General features: G+C 41.9%; 2 protein-coding genes and 1 long non-coding RNA gene across 3 annotated transcripts in view; all 3 read right to left on the bottom strand.

Moving 5' to 3' along the window:
* The window catches only part of LOC123733174 (B-cell receptor CD22-like), a 56,914-nt gene that overhangs the window by 26,017 nt on the left and 7,804 nt on the right, over positions 1–23,093 (bottom strand). The window lies entirely within an intron of this gene.
* On the bottom strand, positions 1,416–19,783 carry LOC123733177 (uncharacterized). The gene is made up of 3 exons (XR_006763646.1): positions 18,907–19,783; positions 1,977–2,054; positions 1,416–1,877 (listed from the first exon to the last, which is right to left on the bottom strand). It is a non-coding gene; the product is annotated as an uncharacterized lncRNA (long non-coding RNA).
* LOC106598050 (B-cell receptor CD22-like) lies at positions 13,290–17,443 on the bottom strand. The gene is made up of 8 exons (XM_045712573.1): positions 17,192–17,443; positions 16,622–16,951; positions 16,205–16,459; positions 15,733–15,996; positions 15,444–15,531; positions 15,283–15,337; positions 14,983–15,197; positions 13,290–14,660 (listed from the first exon to the last, which is right to left on the bottom strand). Coding segments are annotated over exons 3-8 (864 nt in total). The 5' UTR covers positions 16,446–16,459; positions 16,622–16,951; positions 17,192–17,443; the 3' UTR covers positions 13,290–14,659.

Genomic DNA, 23,093 nt, shown 5'->3' with positions numbered 1-23,093 from the left:
ATTTCACCGACAGACACACACACACTGTCAGCAATGTCCACTTTCACAGTAGAGAGCTCAGACACTGACCTTTAACCCATCAGTGCACTCCCCTTGAGGAAGTATCCCTTGGCCAATAGGGGCGAGCTGTATGGACTTCTGAGCATCTGATAGGGCAGAGGGGTAGAGCTCCAGACACCATTAGGAGTACAAACCATTCCCAAAGAAATACAAGAAATGAGATCAAAGTAGAAATAGTCCAGATCTTTACCACCTAGTAAATCTGTTTGACAACTTACATTAGAGTACTCCTTCAATAGTCTGGGGAGCAACATACCCATACCACACACACACAGACGCAGGCATCCATACGCGCACACCCATTCAATGTCTGAACTACTGGGAAAGAATCTGGCAAGTTCTATGTATGTATGTGTGCACGTGTGCATGTGTGTATTTGTGTGTGTGTGTGTGTATGTATGTATGTATGTATGTATGTATGTATGTATGTATGTATGTATGTATGTATGTATGTATGTATGTGTGTGTGTGTGTGTGTGTGTGTGTGTGTGTGTGTGTGTGTGTGTGTGTGTGTGTGCCTTGCAACTCATGTTTATGTGGTTCAATGGCACCATCATGTGTCCAATAGGCAGAAATACAAGAACCGAGCTGTATGGATATAGTTATGAATCAATGTAAATTAACAACATTTACAACATGATGCTTATACTGTATTCAATGTATCTAAAATACGTAATAATTAATAATTAATTATTTGACAATAAAACAAGAAATATCATGACACTGAACAATATGTTATTACATAATATAAAATATCAAATGCCCAATAATATCTGACACCAATACAAAGTAAAACCTCTTTAAACACATCAGGAGCAACTCGAAAGCTACAAATATTTAAAATCTCCTGTCAATATAATTCCTTTTTGTCACTAAGACAAGCCAATACTTTATATGTTATACAAATCTGGAATTGGTAAAATCCCATGAAAAAAGATAAGCAATACAATCTATAGACAATAAACAGATAAGTTGACATTTTGAGCCTGTAATCGAACCTACAAATGCTGATGCTCCAGATACTCAACTAGTCTAAAGAAGGCCAGTTTCATTGCTTCTTTAATCAGCAAGCACAACAGTTTTCAGCTGTGCTAACATAATTGCAATATGGTTTTCTAATGATCAATTAGCCTTTTAAAATGATAAACTTGGATTAGCTAACACAACGTGCCATTGGAACACAGAAGTGATGGTTGCTGATAATGGGCCTCTGTATGCCTATGTAGATTTTCCATTAAACATCTGCCATTTCCAGGTACAATAGTCATTTACAACATTAACAATGTCTACACTGCATTTCTGATCAATTTGATGTTATTTTAATGGGCAATTTTTTTGCTTTTCTTTCAAAAACAAGGAAGTTTTAAGTGTCCCCAAACTTTTGAACGGTAGTGCACATACTGTATTTATCATTAGGAGAACAATCTAAATTCCAGCATTTACTCAAAAGCTAAAGCTCATTGTTTTAAACCTTCTAGATTAGAAAGCAATATCATAGTAAGAGAAGAGCATTGTGAGGCCTAGCTTTGGTTTGATGCTGTTTCTCTTCAGTCCAGGTTCTGTGGTGGTTCTCTTCAGTCCAGGTTCTGTGGTGGTTCTCTTCAGTCCAGGTTCTGTTTTGTTTCTCTTCAGTCCAGGTTCTGTGGTGGTTCTCTTCAGTCCAGGTTCTGTGGTGGTTCTCTTCATTCCAGGTTCTGTTGTGGTTCTCTTCTGTCCAGGTTCTGTTGTGTTTGTCCACACTTTGTTGTAGTTGCTGAGTTGATAAGCATCCCTCAGTGAGGTGTGAAAGATAACTATTTAAAGTGAAGTGGAGACTCCTAACAGAACACACCAGAATAACATTATTATTCTTAACCTTTTAGAAATGTCTGTATATTATTAAACAGAGCAACTAAAAGATAAGAATGAGACCATACCTGCTACAGACCAGAGAAAGACCACCAACACACTTCCTGCTGTTCTCAAGGCCATTGTTGCATCTCCCACCCTGCAGTCTTAGAAACATAAACAACAACTCACTCTATAGCTGGTGAATTAATCCACCTGATACACTGAAGTAGAAACTGTAAATGGGGTACAGGGCCTCATGACTGAAAATGAACCAGGCTCATATTGTGTTGTGTTGAATTGTGCTTAATCTTGGTTACCCAGAAGTAAAATCACCTACGGAAAGTTTGTAATTTCCTTTTGTACCACTGGGGGTATGGACTTAACAATGGAAGGAAGTGAAGTCTCTTCCCTTGCAAATGGAAACTCACTGCCAAACCACTCTCTTCTGCTAATTTCACCCTTTTTTATCATGGCTACATGGATAGAATAAAGTCATCATCATCACCATCATCATCAACAACAATCACCTATTGAACAGATCTTTAGTACTGTAAACACATATTTCTACATTGATTGTTCTGAAGCGGATTTATTTACAGAACCCCAAATATAGGAGGATAAATGTTCAATCCTCAAGGGTCCGTCAACCTCTATAGCAGCCTAAAGACTGACCACCAGGTTCAATGATAGCTCCTATCCCCAAGCTGTGAGGATAAACATAAACTGACTCACACACACACTGGAAAAGACTTAAACCTCACTGGCCTACAGCCTAGAGACTCATGGTTAGGTGGTTCAATGGAGCCATCATTTGTCCAATAGGTAGAAATACAAGAAACAAGAGCGGGATGGAAATAGTTATGAATCAATGTATTAATAAACTGAACTAAACTAAACACATGAAACCACAGTCCAGGCCAGGGTCCATATTCACAAAGTATCTAAGAGGCCATGAGTGCTGATCTAGGATCAGTTTAGCCTTTTAGATCATAATTATATGGACGGTGGCCCTGATCCTAGATCAGTGCTCCTTCTCTGATAAACTTTGGGCCCGATTCCGACCAGAGTTAAGCGCGAGTAAATGGAAAGTACAGTTGAAGTCAGAAGTTTACATACACCTTAGCCAAATACATTTAAACTCAGTAAAAACTCCCTGTCATAGGTCAGTTAAGATCACCACTTTATTTTAAGAATGTGAAATGTCAGAATAATAGTAGAGAGAATGATTTATTTCAGCTTTTATTTCTGTCATCACATTCCCAGTGGGTCAGAAGTTTACATACACTCAATTAGTATTTGGTAGCATTGCCTTTAAATTGTTTAACTTGGGTCAAACGTTTCGGGTAGCCTTCCACAAGCTTCCCACAATAAATTGGGTGAATTTTTGCCCATTCCTCCTGACGACAGAGCTGGTGTAACTGAGTCAGGTTTGTAGGCCTCCTTGCTCGCACACGCTTTTTCAGTTCTGCCCACAAATGTTCTATAGGATTGAGGTCAGGGCTTTGTGATGGCCACTCCAATACCTTGACTTTGTTGTCCTTGAGCCATTTTACCACAACTTTGGAAGTATGCTTTGGGTCATTTTCCATTTGGAAGACCCATTTGCGATCAAGCTTTAACTTCCTGACTGATGTCTTGAGATGTTGCTTCAGTATATCCACATAATTTCTGTTCCTCATGATGCCATCTATTTTGTGAAGTGCACCAGTCCCTGCTGCAACAAAGCACCTCCACAACATGATGCTGCCACCCCCGTGCTTCACGGTTGGGATGGTGTTCTTTGGCTTGCAAGCCTCCCCCTATTTCCTCCAAACATAACGATGGTCTTTATGGCCAAATAGTTCTATTTTTGTTTCATCAGACCAGAGGACATTTCTACAAAAAGTATGGTCTTTGTCCCCATGTGCAGTTGCAAACCGTAGTCTGGCTTTTTTATGGCGGTTTTGGAGCAGTGGCTTCTTCCTTGCTGAGCGGCCTTTCAGGTTATGTTGATATTGGACTCATTTTACTGTGAATATAGATACTTTTGCACCTGTTTCCTCCAGCATCTTGACAAGGTCCTTTGCTGTTGTTTTGGGATTGATTTGCACTTTTCGCACCAAAGTATGTTCATCTCTAGGAGACAGAACGCGTCTCCCTCCTGAGCGTAGGACGGCTGTGTGGTCCCATAGTGTAGTCCCGTGTAGCTCAGTTGGTAGAGCGTGGTGTTTGCAACGCCAGGGTTGTGGGTTTGATTCCCACGGGGGGACCAGTACGGAGAATTTTTTTTAATGAAATGTATGCATTCACTACTGTAAGTTTCTCTGGATAAGAGTGTCTGCTAAATGACAAAAATGTAAATGTGTTTATACTTGCGTACTATTGTCTGTACAGATGAACGTGGTAGTTTCAGGCGTTTGGAAATTGCTCCCAAGGATGAACCAGACTTGTGGAGGTCTACATTTTTTTTCTGAGGTCTTGGCTGATTTCTTTGGATTTTCCCATGATGTCAAGCATAGAGGCACTGAGTTTGAAGGTAGGCCTTGAAATACATCCACAGGTACACCTCCAATTGACTCAAATGATGTCAATTAGGCCTTTCAGAAGCTTCTAAAGCCATTACATAATTTTCTGGAATTTTCCAAGCTGTTTAAAGGCACATTCAACTTAGTGTATGGAAACTTCTGACCCACTGGAATTGTGATACAGTGAATTATTAGTGAAATAATCTGTCTGTAAACAATTGTTGGAAAAATTACTTGTGTCATGCACAAAGTAGATGTCCTAACCGACTTGCCAAAACTATAGTTTGTAAACCAGAAATTTGTGGAGTGGTTGAAAAACAAGTTTTTATGACTCCAACCTAAGTGTATGTAAACTTCCGACTTCAACCTTAATTACTAATGGTCTGGAAAACCTTCTTGTCACGCCTACTCCCACTCCCCCTCCCTGGCACTTGAGGGCGCCAGGCTGCCCATCATTACGCACAGCTATCACCATCGTTACGCTCATCAGCGCTTCATATGACTCACCTGGACTCCATCACTTTATTGATTTCCTCCCTTATATCTGTCTGTTCCTCAGTTTGATCCCCGTGTCAGCATTGATGTTGTTTCTTTTCCCTTGTCCAGACGCTGTCCGTTTGTCTCATATCTGTTATTTATTAAATGTTCACTCCCTGTACTTTCTTCTCGTCTCCCGGCGTCTGTCCTCACACTTCTAGATAATGACAGCAGGATAATAGAGATGTAAGGCCTATCTTGGTTTGGTGCCGATGATCTACAGTCCAGGTTCTGTGGTGGTTCTCTTCAGTCCAGGTTCAGTGGTCGTTCTATTCAGTCCAGGTTCTACGGGGGTTCTCTTCAGTCCAGGTTCTACGGGGGCTCTCTTCAGTCCAGGTTCTGCGGTGGCTCTCTTTAGTCCAGGTTCTGTGGTGGTTCTCTTCAGTCCAGATTCTGTGTTGGTTCCCTTCAGTCCAGGTTCTGTGGTGGTTCTCTTCAGTCCAGGTTCTGCGGGGGCTCTCTTCTGTCCAGGTTCTGCGGTGGCTCTCTTCAATCCAGGTTCTGTGGTGGTTCTCTTCAGTCCAGGTTCTGTGGTGGTTCCCTTCTGTCCAGGTTCTGCGGTGGTTCTCTTCAGTCATGGTTCCGTGGTGGTTCTCTTCAGTTCTCATAATGGGAGTGCTCAGCATCTATCTGAGGGGCTGTGTCACTGTGGGAGTCCCTCACATTCTGAAAGAAGACACACTGAATGAGCACTTTACATAATTATTATGGACCCCCAGCCACACACACAAACACACTTACTGCTAGGGTGTCATAGTCTGGTGACCTGGTCTTCATGTTGAGAGAGAGAGAGAGAGAGAGAGAGAGAGAGAGAGAGAGAGAGAGAGAGAGATGAGAGAGATGGATGGATGGATGGATGGATGGATGGATGGAAAGTAAATGCATGAGCTCTTTGAGACACCTCTAACTCTATAGTGTTCTTTAAACACATTCAGGTACTGTATAAAACACAAACACACCCACAAACTAACACATATATTAATTCATTATGAGACTTACTTCCAGAGTGCCGTAGTCAGGGGACATGGTCCTTATGTTCAGACCTGTGTACATGTCACTGTTATGGTCAGGATGCACACTCTGTAGAGAGAGAGACTGGTGTCCAGGTAACAGTTAAAATAGTATGAAAGAAACGGTCTTGACACAGTAAATTAATGTCATCAGGTGTGAAGGTGGAGGTGTGACTGATATGATCACCTGTGTGTCTGCTGTGGCATCACTTCCTCCTGTGGATTTCCTGTAATAAGGGACAGAGCGAGTTATGCTCTCTAGTGATCTCTAGTGGAAGTGGTTATGTTAAATACAATTTGGCAGTTTTTTTTTTACAATCGCTAGGACCCACTTCTCAATACTTAGGTCACTTTTTCAAAACTCTTCACACAGTTCTCCTAACCAACTTTCAGCTTTGCACAGCAGTTCATTTCACATCCAAAATGCACTAAAACTACCTAAACACGTCATACATGTCTCAAATCCGCTCATTCTTCCATAACACTAGCAAAGGTTGTCACCCAACAAGCACACTTTGTCACTCATAAAACAATGACCTAAACAACACTAACAACAGGTACCATTACACAATGTTTTCTTTTGTAAAAGGTCTTCACAAAACAAGAATGACACCTCTCTACTGTTTAGAATTCACTGCAGTATATGTTACAGGAATGAATCAGACATGATGCAATATGCTTCAATATGTTTTATGTCATTTTTGGCATTGAGTGATTCCAAAATACAAGAATTTGTATATACACCATATACAGATACAGTAGCAATGCTAGTCAACCCTGTCTTCTGCATTTGGCCACAGGTTCTCATCCACATCACATCTTATGTCATCTTGGGCAATACACCTAGGAAAGAATATTTTGGCATGCCTGGCCCATCCCTGGCAATCTTCTGCAGATATGTCCAGGCATCCAGCATTCATTGTGTCCAGAAGGGACATTTGATCAAGAGGATGGTGGTCATAAACCTTCCACCTCAATGAGGAAAATAATTCCTCTGTGGGGTTGAGGAATGGAGAGTAAGGTGGGAGGAAAAGTGACAGCATCTTGGGATGGGCTGCAAACCACTCTGTGACTGCACGGGAGTGCTGAAATGCCACATTGTCCCATACAATTACAAACGTTGGCCGATTTCGCCTCACTGCAACCCTTTCCTCACCAGGCACAACCCTTCCATAGAGGTCATCCAGGAATGAAATGAGATGCTCGGTGTTGTATGGCCCAATTAGCGGTTTGTGTAACAGCAATCCATCAGAAGATATTGCTGCACACATTGTGATGTTGGCACCTCTCTGGCCCGGGACATCCACAGTGTCTCTTTTCCCAATCACATTCCTTCCTCGCCGCCGTGTTTTGGCCAAGTTGAAACCAGCCTCATCCAAAAAAGATGAATATGTGAGGTGTTTGCCTTCTTCAATCTCCATGACTCGCTAAATTAAATCCACATGGCATCATAAGAGTTAGGCTATCACGGTAGTTTACATTATACCTAAAAACATGCCATTGTGTGTCTCTTCCCTGTTTGGTTTTGTTCAAAACCAGTTGTGTATTTTATAGTCATCTTTCCTGGACATATTGGTTCCTGAGTTCCTTGACTCGTTCAGAGTTCCTCTCAAAGGGGACAGTGTACAACTGCTTCATCCTGACTTGATGTTGTTTCAGGACTCTAGAAATAGTTATGCTTACATTGTGAATATTTCCAAATGTAATGTTGTCTGCCAAATCTCTGTCAGTTTTATGTCATTGTTTCTGATGACCATATCAACGATTGCAGCTTCCTGCACAGCAGTGAGAATCCTACCTCTCCAGCCTGTGGGAGGTAACCGTTGGGTCCTAAGCAGAAATACAAAAACAATTACACACAAGTGGGTTTTGAGGCTTTGCTCAATTTACTTCTTTAATGTGCAGTTCAGTCAGATGCCCATCTTACCTTTTGTTTTGCCGGAAATTTCTCACAATAGATGCCACTGTTGAGTATAGCATATTTGGCTGCACTCTCAGACCAGCCTCTCTCATTGGTAGACGATGATTTATTACATGATCAATTATAGTAGCCCTAAACTCATCTGAGACTACAGCTCTTGATCTTCCTCTCAGTCTTCTTCCACCACGCGTACGTACTCCTCTCCCTCTCCCAGCCACTCTTCTTCCTCTGTCAGCCTCTTCTCTATCTCTGTCTGGGTCCATGTTTACATTACAGTACAGCATTATTCCTAAGATGTCCCCTTTTGTATAGATGGTCATGTAATTGAAAGACTAACACCTGGGTAGGTGTTCAGCTACAATGGGAATCAGCTGGGGTTGGTCTAATTGTTTTGATATTTCATTTTTTAGATTTGGAATATATTTCAATACGGTATTACTGTATAAATGTAGCAAATTTCTGTCTTATTTAATTTTGTGTTATTTTAGGTTTTTAACTTAAGTTTAACAGTTTTGAAAAGAGTATGTAAACATGTGCAAAATAGGCAATAATCTAAAATAGGCATTAATAACAATTTTGATGATTAAATAAGTGATATCATGATTCTGAACAATATGGTATTACCTAATATAAAATAATAATGAATATAAAATGTGCAATAATGTCTGACAGCAATAGAAACGTACGACACTGAACCACACTGTAAAAACTGTATGTAATGTATTGATTACATTTATTTTGATAAAAAAAACAAGCAATATCACACTGAACAATATAGTATTACATAATATTAAATATAAAATGCAGAATAATGTCTGACAGCAATACAAAGTAAATCATCATTAACCACATCAGGAGAAACTTGGCCCAAGAGCTAAAAATATTAAAAAGCTTTTATCATTATTATCCATATTAGTTGCTGAGGAAAGTAGGACTATTGATGTTAGAAATCCCTAAATGGCTAAATCCCATAGAAAAAGATCAGAAATATAAACTTCAACTATAGATATTAAACAGATTGGTACTCAAGAAAAGTAGGCCATTTATATCATCAAAAATATAGAAATTGAAAAATATAACCCATCTAATTTATCATCAATATATATCATTATCATTATAAGAAAATACAAATCTAATCCAGCATTTAGTGTAAAGTTAGAGGTCATGGTCTGGAAAACCTTCTAGATATGGTAGCAAGAGAATAGAGGTTTGAGGCCAGGCTTTGGATTAGAACCTTAGCTCTTCTGTCCAGGTTGTGTGGTGCTTCTCTTCAGTCCAGGATCTGTGGTGCTTCTCTTCAGGCCAGGATCCGTGGTGCTTCTCTTCAGGCCAGGTTCTGTGGTGCTTCTCTTCAGGCCAGGATCTGTGGTGCTTCTCTTCAGGCCAGGTTCTGTGGTGCTTCTCTTCAGGCCAGGATCTGTGGTGCTTCTCTTCAGGCCAGGTTCTGTGGTGCTTCTCTTCAGGCCAGGATCTGTGGTGCTTCTCTTCAGGCCAGGATCTGTGGTGCTTCTCTTCAGGCCAGGTTCTGTGGTGTTTCTCTTCAGTCCAGGTTCTGTGGTGTTTCTCTTCAGTGGGAGATTCCCCTCACATTATAAAAGAAGACATACTGAATTAGCACTCCCTCTAAAATGTTTATGGACACACACACACACACACACACACACACACACACACACACACTTACTGCCAGGGTGTCATACTCTGGTGACCTGGTCTTTATGTTCAGAGGTGTGTACATGTCACTGTTGGGTCAGGATGGACATTCTGTGGACAGAGAGAGAGAGAGAGAGAGAGAGAGAGAGAGAGAGAGAGAGAAGAAAGAAAGATGGAGTTGGAGAGAGGAAATGCATGAGTTCATTGAGACATTAGTCTTTCTATCATTTTCTCTATACACATTCAAGTACTGTATAAATCAAACACACTAACAAACAAAATGAATTATAAGAGATTTACTGCCAGAGTGTCATAGTCAGGGGACATGGTCCTCATGTTCAGACCTGTGTACGTGTCACTGTTACAGTCAGGACGGACAGTCTGTGGAGAGAGAGAGAGAGAGAGAGAGAGAGAGAGAGAGAGAGAGAGAGAGAGAGAGAGAGAGAGAGAGAGCGATAGAGAGAGAGAGAGAGAGAGAGAAGAGAGAGAGAATCAAAGACTGATGAGTTGTTGTTGTTATGTTTTTTGTGAACGTTTATCGTGAGTAATTTAGTAAATTCACCGGAAGTGTTTGGTGGGTATGCTAGTTCTGAACGTCACATGCTAATGTAAAAAGCTGGTTTTTGATATAAATATGAACTTGATTGAACAAAACATGCATGTATTGTATAAAATAATGTCCTAGGAGTGTCATCTGATGAAGATCATCAAAGGTTAGTGCTGCATTTAGCTGTGGTTTTGGTTTTTGTGACATTATATGCTAGCTTGAAAAATGGGTGTGTGATTATTTCTGGCTGGGTACTCTCCTGACATAATCTAATGTTTTGCTTTTGTTGTAAAGCCTTTTTGAAATCGGACAATGTGGTTAGATAAAGGAGAGTCTTGTCTTTAAAATGGTGGAAAATAGTCATGTGATTGAAAAATGGAAGTTTTGGGATTTTTGAGGAGTTTGTAATTCGCGCCACGCCCTATCATTGGATATTGGCGAGGCGTTCCGCTAGCGGAACATCTAGATTTAATAGGTTTTAAGCAAGCTATTATTCAGTGGGGGGAAAAAATATTTGATCCCCTGCTGATTTTGTACGTTTGCCCACTTACAAAGAAATTATCAGTCTATAATTTTAATAGTAGGTTTATTTGAACAGTGAGAGACAGAATAACAACAAAAAAATCCAGAAAAACGCATGTCAAAAATGTTATAAAATGATTTGCATTTTAATGGGGGAAATAAGTATTTGACCCCTCTGCAAAACATGACTTAGTACTTGGTGGCAAAACCCTTGTTGGCAATCCCAGAGGTCAGACGTTTCTTGTAGTTGGCCACCAGGTTTGCACACATTTTAGGAGGGATTTTGTCCCACTCCTCTTTGCAGATCTTCTCCAAGTCATTAAGGTTTCGAGGCTAACATTTGGCAACTCGAACCTTCAGCTCCCTCTACAGATTTTCTATGGGATTAAGGTCTGGAGACTGGCTAGGCCACTCCAGGACCTTAATGTGCTTCTTCTTGAGCTACTCCTTTGTTGCCTTGGCCGGGTGTGTTTTGGATCATTGACATGCTGGAATACCCATCCACGACCCATTTTCAATGCCCTGGCTGAGGGAAGGAGGTTCTCACCCAAGATTTGATGGTCCATCGTCCTTCACTCTGTGTCTCACTCTGTCAGCCTTAAAGTTAGACTATACCTTTAATCCTTTACTCTGTGTCTTACTCTGTCAGTCTTAAAGTTAGACTATACCTTTAATCCTTTACTCTGTGTCTTACTCTGTCAGTCTTAAAGTTAGACTATACCTTTAATCCTTCACTCTGTGTCTCACTCTGTCAGAAAATGGACAAGAACAATGACGGAGTGGTCACCATTGAAGAGTTCCTGGAGTCCTGTCAAAAGGTGGGTTTGTGTGTGAGCGTGTGTTCGTCAGTGTGATATTTCAGCATATCAGATATGATTATGTATGACATGATTTGGTTGACATCTAAATCATCACAATTTAAAGTAACTGTCCAGTGTTTCCAGATTCCTATGAAATATGACCTATAATTACTTACAATATAAGTGAAATAGTTTTCCTTCCAAAAAATTATAATTAAGTATGTTAAACAGCTTTCCTGTGTTGGAATGGTGTGGGCGTACCCCAACAACAGAATGGTGTGGGCGTACCCCAACAACAGAATGGTGTAGGCGTACCCCAACGACAGAATGCTGTGGGCGTACCCCAACGACAGAATGGTGTGGGCGTACCCCAACAACAGAATGGTGTGGGCGTACCCCAACAACAGAATGCTGTGGGCGTATGCTGGTCATAAAAAAATATTAATGTACTGTAGACCGCTGATTGGGAAGCTCATTCTCCTCTAGACCGCTGATTGGCCAGTGTTTTTCTCTCCAATTCATGCTTTGGCCACAAATATGAGTATAGGACAAGTCAACAGCTTTATTTGGGTATGAGATAACCTCGCTTGCATCCCACCTACTCAACAGCCAGTTGAATCCTGTGGCGCGTTATTCAAATCCTGAGATATGCTATTACTTCAATTTTTCAAAAATATGACTATTTTACACCATTTTAAAGATAAGACTCTCGTTAATCTAACCACACTGTCCGATTTCAAAAAGGCTTTACAACGAAAGCAAACCATTAGATTATGTCAGCAGAGTACCGAGCCAGAAATAATCAGACACCCATTTTTCAAGCTAGCATATAATGTCACATAAACCCAAACCACAGCTAAATGTAGCACTAACCTTTGATGATCTTCATCAGATGACAACCCTAGGACATTATGTTATACAATACATGCATGTTTTGTTCAATCAAGTTCATATTTATATCAAAAACCAGCTTTTTACATTAGCATGTGACTAGCATATGACTAGCATTCCCACCGAACACTGCCGGTGAATTTACTAAATTACTCACGATAAACGTTCACAAAAAACATAACAATTATTTTAAGAATTATAGATACAGAACTCCTCTATGCACTCGATATGTCCGATTTTAAAATAGCTTTTCGGTGAAAGCACATTTTGCAATATTCTCAGTAGATAGCCCGGCATCACAGGGCTAGCTATTTAGACACCCAGCAGGTTTAGCACTCATCAAAGTCAGATTTACTATAAGAAAAATGTTCTTACCTTTGTTGTCTTCGTCAGAATGCACTCCCAGGACTTCTACTTCAATAACAAATGTTGGTTTGGTCCAAAATAATCCATCGTTATATCCAAACAGCGGCGTTTTGTTCGTGCGTTCTAGACACTATCCTAAAGGCTAAATAAGGGTGACGAGCATGGCGCATTTCGTGACAAAAGAATTCTAAATATTCCATTACCGTACTTCGAAGCATGTCAACCGCTGTTTAAAATCAATTTTTATGCCATTTTTCTCATAAAAAAGCGATAATATTCCGACCGGGAATCTGCGTTTAGATAAACAGACAAAGGAAAACAAAGCATTCGGTCGAAGCGGGCGCGCGCATAAGCCCATAGTACTCTGAGTGGCCACTTGCCAAAAGCGATAAAATGTTTCAGCCAGAGCCTGCCTCGATATCGTTCAACGTTTTCCCGGGCTCTGAGACCCTATGGAAGACGTAGGAAGTGTCACGTTATTGCACAGATCCTGAATCTTCAATAAAAAGAGCCAAGATGAAACACTACTTCTCAGACAGGCCACTTCCTGCTTGAAATCTTCTCAGGTTTTGGCCTGCCATAGGAGTTCTGTTATAGTCACAGACACCATTCAAACAGTTTTAGAAACGTTAGGGTGTTTTCTATCCAAAGCCAATAATTATATGCATATTCTAGTTACTGGGCAGGAGTAGTAACCAGATTAAATCGGGTACGTTTTTTATCCAGCCGTGTCAATACTGCCCCCTAGCCCTAACAGGATAACAGAATATGAACTTTAAAAAGTGAGATTGTCACCAGACAGTTATATTAAGAACCTGCTTCTGCTTCTCCTAAGTGAGTTCGGACACTGGCTCGCAGTTGGTGTTCGATGGGGTTGAGATCAGGTCTCTGTGCAGGCCAGTCAAATTCTTCCACGTCGATCTCGACAAACCATTTCTGTATGGACCTCACTTTGTGCACAGGGGAATTGTCATGCTGAAACAGGAAAGGGCCTTCCCCAAACTGTTGGAAGCACAGAATTATCTAGAATGTCATTGTATGCTGTAGCGTACAGATTTCCCTTCACTGGAATGAATGGGCCTAGCCCGAACCATGAAAAACAGCCCCAGACCATTATTTAGAGTTGGCACTATGCAGTGGGGCAGGTAGCGTTTTCCTGGCATCCGCCAAACCCAGATTCATCCGTGGGCCTGTCAGATGGTGGAGAGTGATTCATTACTCAAGAGAATGCGTTTCCACTGCTCCAGAGTCCAATGGCGGCGAGCTTTACACCACTCCAGCTGACGCTTGGCATTGCGCATGGTGATCTTAGGCTTGTGTGGGGCTGCTCGGCCATTGAAACCCACTTCATGAAGCTCCCGAAGAACAGTTATTGTGCTGAGTGTGGCAACCGAGGACAGATGATTTTTACGCGCTTCAGCTCTCAGCGGCCCCGTTCTGTGAGCTTGTGTGGCCTACCACTTCGCGGCTGAGCCGTTGTTGCTCGTAGTCATTTACAATTCACAATAACAGCATTTACAGTTGACGGGCAGTCACTGAGCTCTTAATTAAGGCCATTCTACTGCCAATGTTTGGCTATGGAGATTGCATGGCTGTGTGTTCGATTTTATACACCCGTCAGCAACCGGTGTGGCTGAAATAGCCAAATCCACTAATTTGAAGGGGTGTCCACATACTTTTGTATATACAGTGTACAAGGTTTTGATTTAAATTATTGTGTTCAGGTCTTCTTGTTTCTGGGTTTGTTGTGTTCAGGTCTTCTTGTTTCTGGGTTTGTTGTGTTCAGGTCTTCTTGTTTCTGGGTTTGTTGTGTTCAGGTCTTCTTGGTTCTGGGTTTGTTGTGTTCAGGTCTTCTTGGTTCTGGGTTTGTTGTGTTCAGGTCTTCTTGGTTCTGGGTTTGTTGTGTTCAGGTCTTCTTGGTTCTGGGTTTGTTGTGTTCAGGTCTTCTTGGTTCTGGGTTTGTTGACTGTACTGTAGAAAACAGAGGGGTCCTCCTCAGATGCTTGTGCTGCTGTGGGTCTGAGGAGAGAGAAACAGAAATGAAACAAAGAGTGGCACCCCAAATGCACCCTTTATAGTGCACTACCTTTGACCAGGGCCTATAGGGCTCACTAAATAGGAAATAGGGTGCCATTTAGAACACAGTCAAAAAAGTCATCATCAAATCACTCCCTCATTATAGACATGTCAGAGTAATTGTATTGAGATGTCCATTGTTGGGTTGGTAGTTTTAAGAAATGACATCACTAGTGGTCACTAGGGGTCAACTGTTTTGCATATTGATGACATCTCCTACAATAAGCAGCAGCATATGAATGACCTTATTGCAGAATATGCTCACCAGGTGGCAGCAGTGGGGCGGTTGAATTTCAGAGCAGAGTACTGGACATCCTCATCCTGTTTCTGGGTTTGAGGCAGTTGGACGGTGGAGTACAGAGGCACTTCCTGGTTTTTGGAGTGAGAGAAGTGGACGCTGGCGTAGTGAATGTCATCCTGGTTGTCTGTAGGGCTCATGGCCACGCTTGAGACGTTGTCATACACTGGACCAGAGTCTCCCTGATGGAACGAGTGGGAAGACAACATGAGGAAGGAAATGTTCCACAAAGAATACACAGTCATCTTCTGATTCCAACAGACTCACCTGTCCATCGTCTGCTGTGTGTCTTGTGTCAGAGGTGGATTTGGAGGCCTTCTTCCTGTTTTGCACATTAATTAATGAATTAATGAATTAATGATGTTAACAACAAATCAGACTGCTACATTTAAATAATGAACAACATAAAAATAGGCATTTTCACTCACCTGAAACACATGAGTCCAGAGAGACAGAGGATGAAAACCAGAATAACAACTATGATTCCTACAGCTGCAGTCAGAACTGTTTGTTTCACTATAATAAAATATGGATGATATGAGTACATGGTATGATATAATAAACTAAAAATAAACTTAAATACAGGACATTAATACAATACTTGTTAAGTGATCTTATAACCCAATGTATAGTCATAAACTAAGGTTTAATAAGACAAAGAATAGTGATTAGGATTAGATTGAAACATGTAGTTTTGTATTGAAGATGTAACTTTACCTGCTACAATGACCATCAGAGCTGTAGAGTTCATAGATCCTCTTCCATTCTGGGCCTCACAGTAATATTCTCCTCTGTCCTCAGAGATGATGTTAGTGATGCTGTAACTCTGTCCTGATGCTTTTGGTGAGGTTACGTTCTTCTTGTACCAGGTGTATTTGTCCACAGGTGAGTTGGCATCACTGCTGCAGGTCAGAGTCACTGAACTGCCCTCCACTATTTCACTAGAGGGACTGACTGACACTGAGGTGTTCCTTGGTCCATCTGATGTAAAAGACAGTGGAATTAAAAAAGAGTACAAATATGATAAGTTAAAATATTGCATAAACTTTCCACAATTGTACTTTTCCACACAATGACTTTTAGATCCATCCTCTTATTGACAATGATCAGTTAAAGTATCATGTGGAGCCAATATCTGTCACTACAATGTTAATATAGCAAACTAAAGATTTAAACCCCATGTACTTACATCTGACAGTGAGAGTCTCTTCAGCAGAGGGGAGATCCTCATGGCCTTCTACAGCACAGGAGTATCTACCTGTATCCTCACTGCTGACTGAGAATAGGATATAGACAGGAGAGTAGGTGTTGCTGTTTGGTATAGGCTGTCCATTCTTATACCAACTGTAGGCTGTGATGGGGTCCAGTGTACATTTGGTTCTACATGTCAGTGTGACATTCTCCCTCTCTGACACAGATGTAGGATCCATCTCCAACACAACATCTGGAGTAAAAGGAAACAAATCATTAAAATCCTCCTATATATATGTCTACTTATGTGAAATACTACATTTGGTATTTTTCCATCACATACCACTACTGTGTCTGTATGACTGCCTTTAATAAGGTAATTACAGTAACAGATGTGAGATGAGTGACAGATCACCTGTGACAGTCAGGGAGACAGCTGAGACAGAAAACTTTCCTCCAGATGTTATGAATCTGAACCTGTACCCAGCAGAGTCACTCAATCTCAGTTCTGTGATTCTCAGGGTACAGTCACTCTCCTTATGCCCAAGGTACTCGATATGACCCTCATACCCTGGCACTGAGCTCAGATCTTTAGGACCAATACCAGACTCCCATTTAGTAAACCAGAAAGTTGTTTTGATCTCATGGTAACTGGGATATGTGTAAGAGCAGGATATGTCCACTGTTGACCCCTTCAAGGTACAGATACTCTGATTGGTGTAAGTCACACTCCAACACTTGTTACCTGAAAGACAAGAAGACAATAGAACACCTTGTATACATCTATACATCTTTAATTACAATATATAGTACTATACACTGATGTTGTTTATAAAGTATAAAAAACAAATGAATAGTTTTCAGTAGTGAAAAAAATATATATTTATTGAATAATGATCAATATTCATTGAAACATGTACATATGTCTCACAACGTTAAACAACATTGTATTCATATGAAATGTGTATAAAAAGTCCAGACTCACACACAGCAGGAGAGTGCAGATTATCATGGTCTTTTACAGTACAGGTGTAACTCTCTGCATCACTAAAGGAGTCTGAGTACAGGCTGGAAGTGTCCTCCTTTACTTTGTGTCCGTTCTTGTACCAGATGTAGGTGGGGTTGTCAGTCAGAGTACAGGTGGTGATAAATCAAATCAAATTTATTTTTTTATATAGCCCTTCGTACATCAGCTGATATCTCAAAGTGCTGTACAGAAACCCAGCCTAAAACCCCAAACAGCAAGCAAAGCATGTGAAAGAAGCACGGTGGCTAGGAAAAACTCCCTAGGAAAAACTCCCTAGAAAGGCCAAAAACCTAGGAAGAAACCTAGAGAGGAACCAGGCTATGAGGGGTGGCCAGTCCTCTTCTGGCTGTGCAGGGTGGATATTATAACAGAACATGGTCAAGATGTTAAAATGTTCATAAATGACCAGCATGGTCAAATAATAATAATCATAGTAGTTGTCGAGGGTGCAACAAGCACGTCCGGTGAACAGGTCAGGGTTCCATAGCCGCAGGCAGAACAGTTGAAACTGGAGCAGCAGCACGGCCAGGTGGACTGGGGACAGCAAGGAGTCATCATACCAGGTAGTCCTGAGGCATGGTCCTAGGGCTCAGGTCCTCCGAGAGAAAGACAGAAAGAGAGAAAGGGAGAATTAGAGAGAGCATATTTAAATTCACACAGGACACCGGATAAGACAAGAGAAATACTCCAGATGTAACAGACTGACCCTAGCCCCCCGACACATAAACTACTGCAGCATAAATACTGGAGGCTGAGACAGGAGGGATCAGAAGACACTGTGGCCCCGTCTGATGATACCCCCGGACATGGCCAAACAGGCAGGATATAACCCCACCCACTTTGCCAAAGCACAGCCCCCACACCACTAGAGGGTGGTACAGGTCAGTGTCTTCCAATACTCCCCTGTTGTCCACATTCCCCCAGTCACTTTTAGATCTGTAGTTATGAAAGAACAATGGAGAACATCTGTCAGTCAGCATCATTCCAAGGTTCTCATTGAAAATGGAATAAATCATTAGAAGTGGTAACTATAGTCTTTATGTCAGAATACACAACCTGTGACAGAGAGAGTGACAGCTGAGCCAGATGTCCGTGAGCCTGTTGTAAATGACAAGTAATATGATGCTGAATCCTCCTCTCTCAGGTCTGGGATTCTCAGGGTGCAGTCATTCTTCTTATTCCCACGGTACTCTAAATGTTCAATCCTCTACGGTCCGTCAAGCTGTACAGCAGCCTAAAGACTGACCACCAGGTTCAATGATATCTCCGATCCCCAAGCTGTGAGGATAAACAGTAAGTGACTCACACACACACACACACACACACACACACACACACACACACACACACACACACACACACACACACACACACACACACACACACACACACACACACACACACACACACACACACACACACACACACACAGAGACCATCTGTAGTGAAGGCCCATAAGGCCCATGGAGTCTGTATCAAAGTCTAGAGAGCTGGTTGTTATGGATGTAGAAAAGTTAAAACACACATCCTACACAGTATAGATGTCAACTCTACTCCCTATCAGTCTGGTCCTGAAGGGCCCTCAGATAAATCCACTGTGATACATTACCCTCAAGAATATGACTAAAAACAAAAATCAAAAAACTATATTTCAAGATATCAAGAGTACTTACAGACTGAAGGGGAGAGGTCTTGTACAGTGAGTCAACTGACTGGTAGTGAGTGGGAACTGCTAGTAAGTGTCAGTTCTGTAGTTGCGTAGGGGTTGGGTTAAATGCAGAAGACACATTTCAGTTGAAGCATTCAGTTGTACAACTGACTAGGTATCCCCATTTCCTTTCCCTTTGATGCATATTTAACCCTCCTGCTGTGTTCCGGTGGAATTGAACCGATTTTCTCTCTGAAAAATGTCGTTCATTTAATCTGATTGTCATAAGGTTCCATGACTTTGTCCACACAGGGCATCTGAACACACAAACATTTTTTTGATGATCTTCATTACATTTTGGGTGTTTTTAAAAAAACGGTCATTTTGGACCGGGAACACAGAATTAATTAACATGAAACGAAAGTAGTCAGAACAAAAGTAGATGATACAGAACTGTCCATTCCTTCCTCTTTAAGTCATTAACGTGCATGACGATCAGAACAACATGTCAGAAAAGGGAGGTTATTGTATTAGAGTGGGCCCTACATTTCTATAATGGACAAAATGTCCCAAATATCCACTTCTATATAAATACAGAACCATGTTAACAATATGTTGACTATTCTATTTGGAATGTTTATAATATCTTAGAATGTGTTGCCTTGTCCCTCTGAGTTCTACATGGAACAGGTCAAAGTTCCATTTACATTTGGTCAGTTCCATGATGTCATTCATTCTATTCTACAAACCCATTCAATTTACACTCCTCATCAGCTGTATCAAAGTGGTACTGAAGGTTCCAGTGTTCTAGACTAGAGCTCCTCCTACAGGCATCTCAACATTACTGCAGCATCCTAATAATAATGTCCTCAATAATGTTGGGAATATAACAAAAACACAACACTGGCTACTTGACAAAGTCACAATTAATCATCTTCTCCAGACCAAACCTTCTCCCCTACCTCACCTCGCTCATCAACTCATCCTTGACCGCTGGCTACGTCCCTTCCGTCTTCAAGAGAGCGAGAGTTGCACCCCTTCTCAAAAAACCTACACTCGATCCCTCTGATGTCAACAACTACAGACCAGTATACCTTCTTTCTTTTCTCTCCAAAACTCTTGAGCGTGCAGTCCTTGGCCAGCTCTCTTGCTATCTCTCTCAGAATGACCTTCTTGATCCAAATCAGTCAGGTTTCAAGACTGGTCATTCAACTGAGACTGCTCTTCTCTGTGTCACGGAGGCTCTCCGCACTGCTAAAGCTAACTCTCTCTCCTCTGCTCTCATCCTTCTAGACCTATCTGCTGCCTTTGATACTGTGAACCATCAGATCCTCCTCTCCACCCTCTCCGAGTTGGGCATCTCCGGCGCGGCTCACTCTTGGATTGCGTCCTACCTGTCAGGTCGCTCCTACCAGGTGGCGTGGCGAGAATCCGTCTCCGCACCACGTGCTCTCACCACTGGTGTCCCCCAGGGCTCAGTTCTAGGCCCTCTCTTATTCTCACTATACACCAAGTCACTTGGCTCTGTCATATCCTCACATGGTCTCTCCTATCATTGCTACGCAGATGACACACAATTAATCTTCTCCTTTCCCCCTTCTGATAACCAGGTGGCGAATCGCATCTCTGCATGTCTGGCAGACATATCAGTGTGGATGACGGATCACCACCTCAAGCTGAACCTTGGCAAGACGGAGCTGCTCTTCCTCCCGGGGAAGGACTGCCTGTTCCATGATCCTGCCATCACGGTTGACAACTCCATTGTGTCCTCCTCCCAGAGTGCTAAGAGCCTTGGCGTGACCCTGGACAACACCCTGTCGTTCTCCGCTAACATCAAGGCGGTGACCCGATCCTGTAGGTTCATGCTCTACAACATTCGCAGAGTACAACCCTGCGTTATACAGGATGCGGCGCAGGTCCTAATCCAGGCACTTGTCATCTCCCAGCTGGATTACTGCAACTCGCTGCTGGCGGGGCTCCCTGCCTGTGCCATGGATTACTGTCTCTTCCTCTCTAGTCAGGCTTGTGTTTGAAGCGACATTTGTCACCATAGAAACAGCCGGTGGTCCTCCAGAAGAAACACTCGTCACCGTTGATGGGAGCCATCCTCCTGGTCCTGGGAGAGAGAGACAAACAGTATCAAAACACAAACACCTGCACCTGTGCTTCTGCTTCCTCCTTCCATCACTTTGTACATTTCAAAAGTTTATGAGTTGATTGATAACACTTTAGAATAACTCATAATGATGTTTTGACAGACGGATGTCCATACCCTGTGGATGTCCGTACCCTGTGGAGGCGTACTGGGAGGCTGAGGAGGTGATGAGGCCTATCGGGTTGGACCTCTGAGGAGAGGGAGGGGTTCTCTACAGCCAGCAGTCTAGGTACCTGATCACCAGCCTAGTGCTCTCCAGCTCCACCCTCTGGACAGGAGGACAAACAGCAGCAACAGTCAAAATATTTAGAATGGAACCAATAGCAAAGTCCCAAAAGTACAATGGAACCAAAAGCATTGTCCCAAAAGTCAAATGAAGCCAATAGATTAGTCTCAAAAGTACAAGAAAATGTTCACTTATTATTTGTAAAACCAGAGAGTCATTCTAATGTACTATCTTTGGTGAAACGTAGCTAAACCTCACAATAAATCATTATTAGATGTACAGTATGTATTTCTATATTGTTATAATACTAGCTGTCTATGTACCTGATCACCAGCCTGGTGCTCTCCAGCTCCACCCCCTGGACAGGAAGACAAACCGCAGGCGTAGTCCAAATACATACAAATGAACCAGTAGCATGGTCCCAAAAGTACAATGGAACTAATAGCATTGTCCCAAAAGTAAAACGAAACCAATAACATTGTATTTGGTTTTATTACCGGCTTGTTTTTCATTTGCCTCCAGAAAGGAGTTGAATCGTTGTACTTTTCTCTCTGTGGTGGACAGTGATACTATTGATGTGCAAGACTCATGCTCTACACTGAACGCTCTTGACTCTGTGTATCATGCAGAGACGTCTAACTCACCATTGTGATCGCTACAGTGCTGTCAGGTGGACATCAGTAGCAACACGCAGGCTCCAACACTGGTACATTCTTATTTAGAAGACCATTTAAGGAAAACTGCCATGTTATATATCCTCTCTTCTAGCATGAAATGTGAACACATACAAACTCAGATCTCTATCTTGTTTTATGCTAACAGTTCTGAAAATTAGAACCAAACATGAATAAAAGTCCTTTCATTTCATTATTCAGCCCCTGATCTTGGAATGTCCTCCATTGGAGGAGTTCAAAGGACAAATAGATGAACAGGTTATTGAGATATGTAGCTGTTTCTAGTTGTCAGCCCATGTCACTAGTTTGTATTGCCTTATTTTAATTCCCCGTCCCCACAGCAGACCTTTTGCCTCTTGCCAGGCCGCCATTGTAAATAAAAATGTGTTCCTAATTGACTTGCCTGGTTAAATAAAGATTATCCAAAAGTGCAATGGAACCAATAGCATAGTCCCAAAAGTACAATAGAACCAATAGCACAGTCCTAAGCGTACAATGGAACCAGTAGTATAGTCCCAAAAGTAAAATGGGACCAATGGCATAGTCCCAAAAGTACAATTGAACCAATAGCATGGTCCCAAAAGTACACACTCCTTAAGTTCAAGCTAAAAAATTGATAGCACATCTCACATAGTTCAATGCATATGACAGCATTATGTTTCATCCCACCACTCACCTTTAGCCTCTCCAAGGTGCAAGTGGACACGTTGGGATTCTTGAAGTTGACAAAGGCACATAATCTCTCTTGTAGAACTCAGATACTCTCTATCTCCCCACAACAACAGTACAGAACATAGAGAGTATCAGAGTTCTACATTCTAATTATATCTCCCCACAACTAAAGTACAGAATGTAGGAGAGGAAGGGAGGGAGGTGACCACAGTCAAAATACAATGCATATAGGAACAGGGTGCTATTTGAGACAGCCTATAGAACCTATAACTGTAGGAATACATACTGTGGAAAAAACAGAATTAAACATACTCACCAAAAGGAGATCTGAGGGGAGGAGAGGTCCACCACAGGAGTCATGAGGGGAGGAGAGATCCACCACTGGAGTCCAGAGGGAAGGAGAGGTCCACCACTGGAGTCAAGAGGGAAGGAGAGGACCACCACTGGAGTCAAGAGGGGAGGTGAGGTCCACCACAGGAGTCATG

The sequence above is a fragment of the Salmo salar genome, unplaced genomic scaffold (genome assembly GCF_905237065.1).
Source record: "Salmo salar unplaced genomic scaffold, Ssal_v3.1, whole genome shotgun sequence".
NCBI lineage: Eukaryota > Metazoa > Chordata > Actinopteri > Salmoniformes > Salmonidae > Salmo > Salmo salar.
Note: the sequence above shows the minus strand (reverse complement) of the source record. Positions and strands in the feature narration are given on the sequence as shown.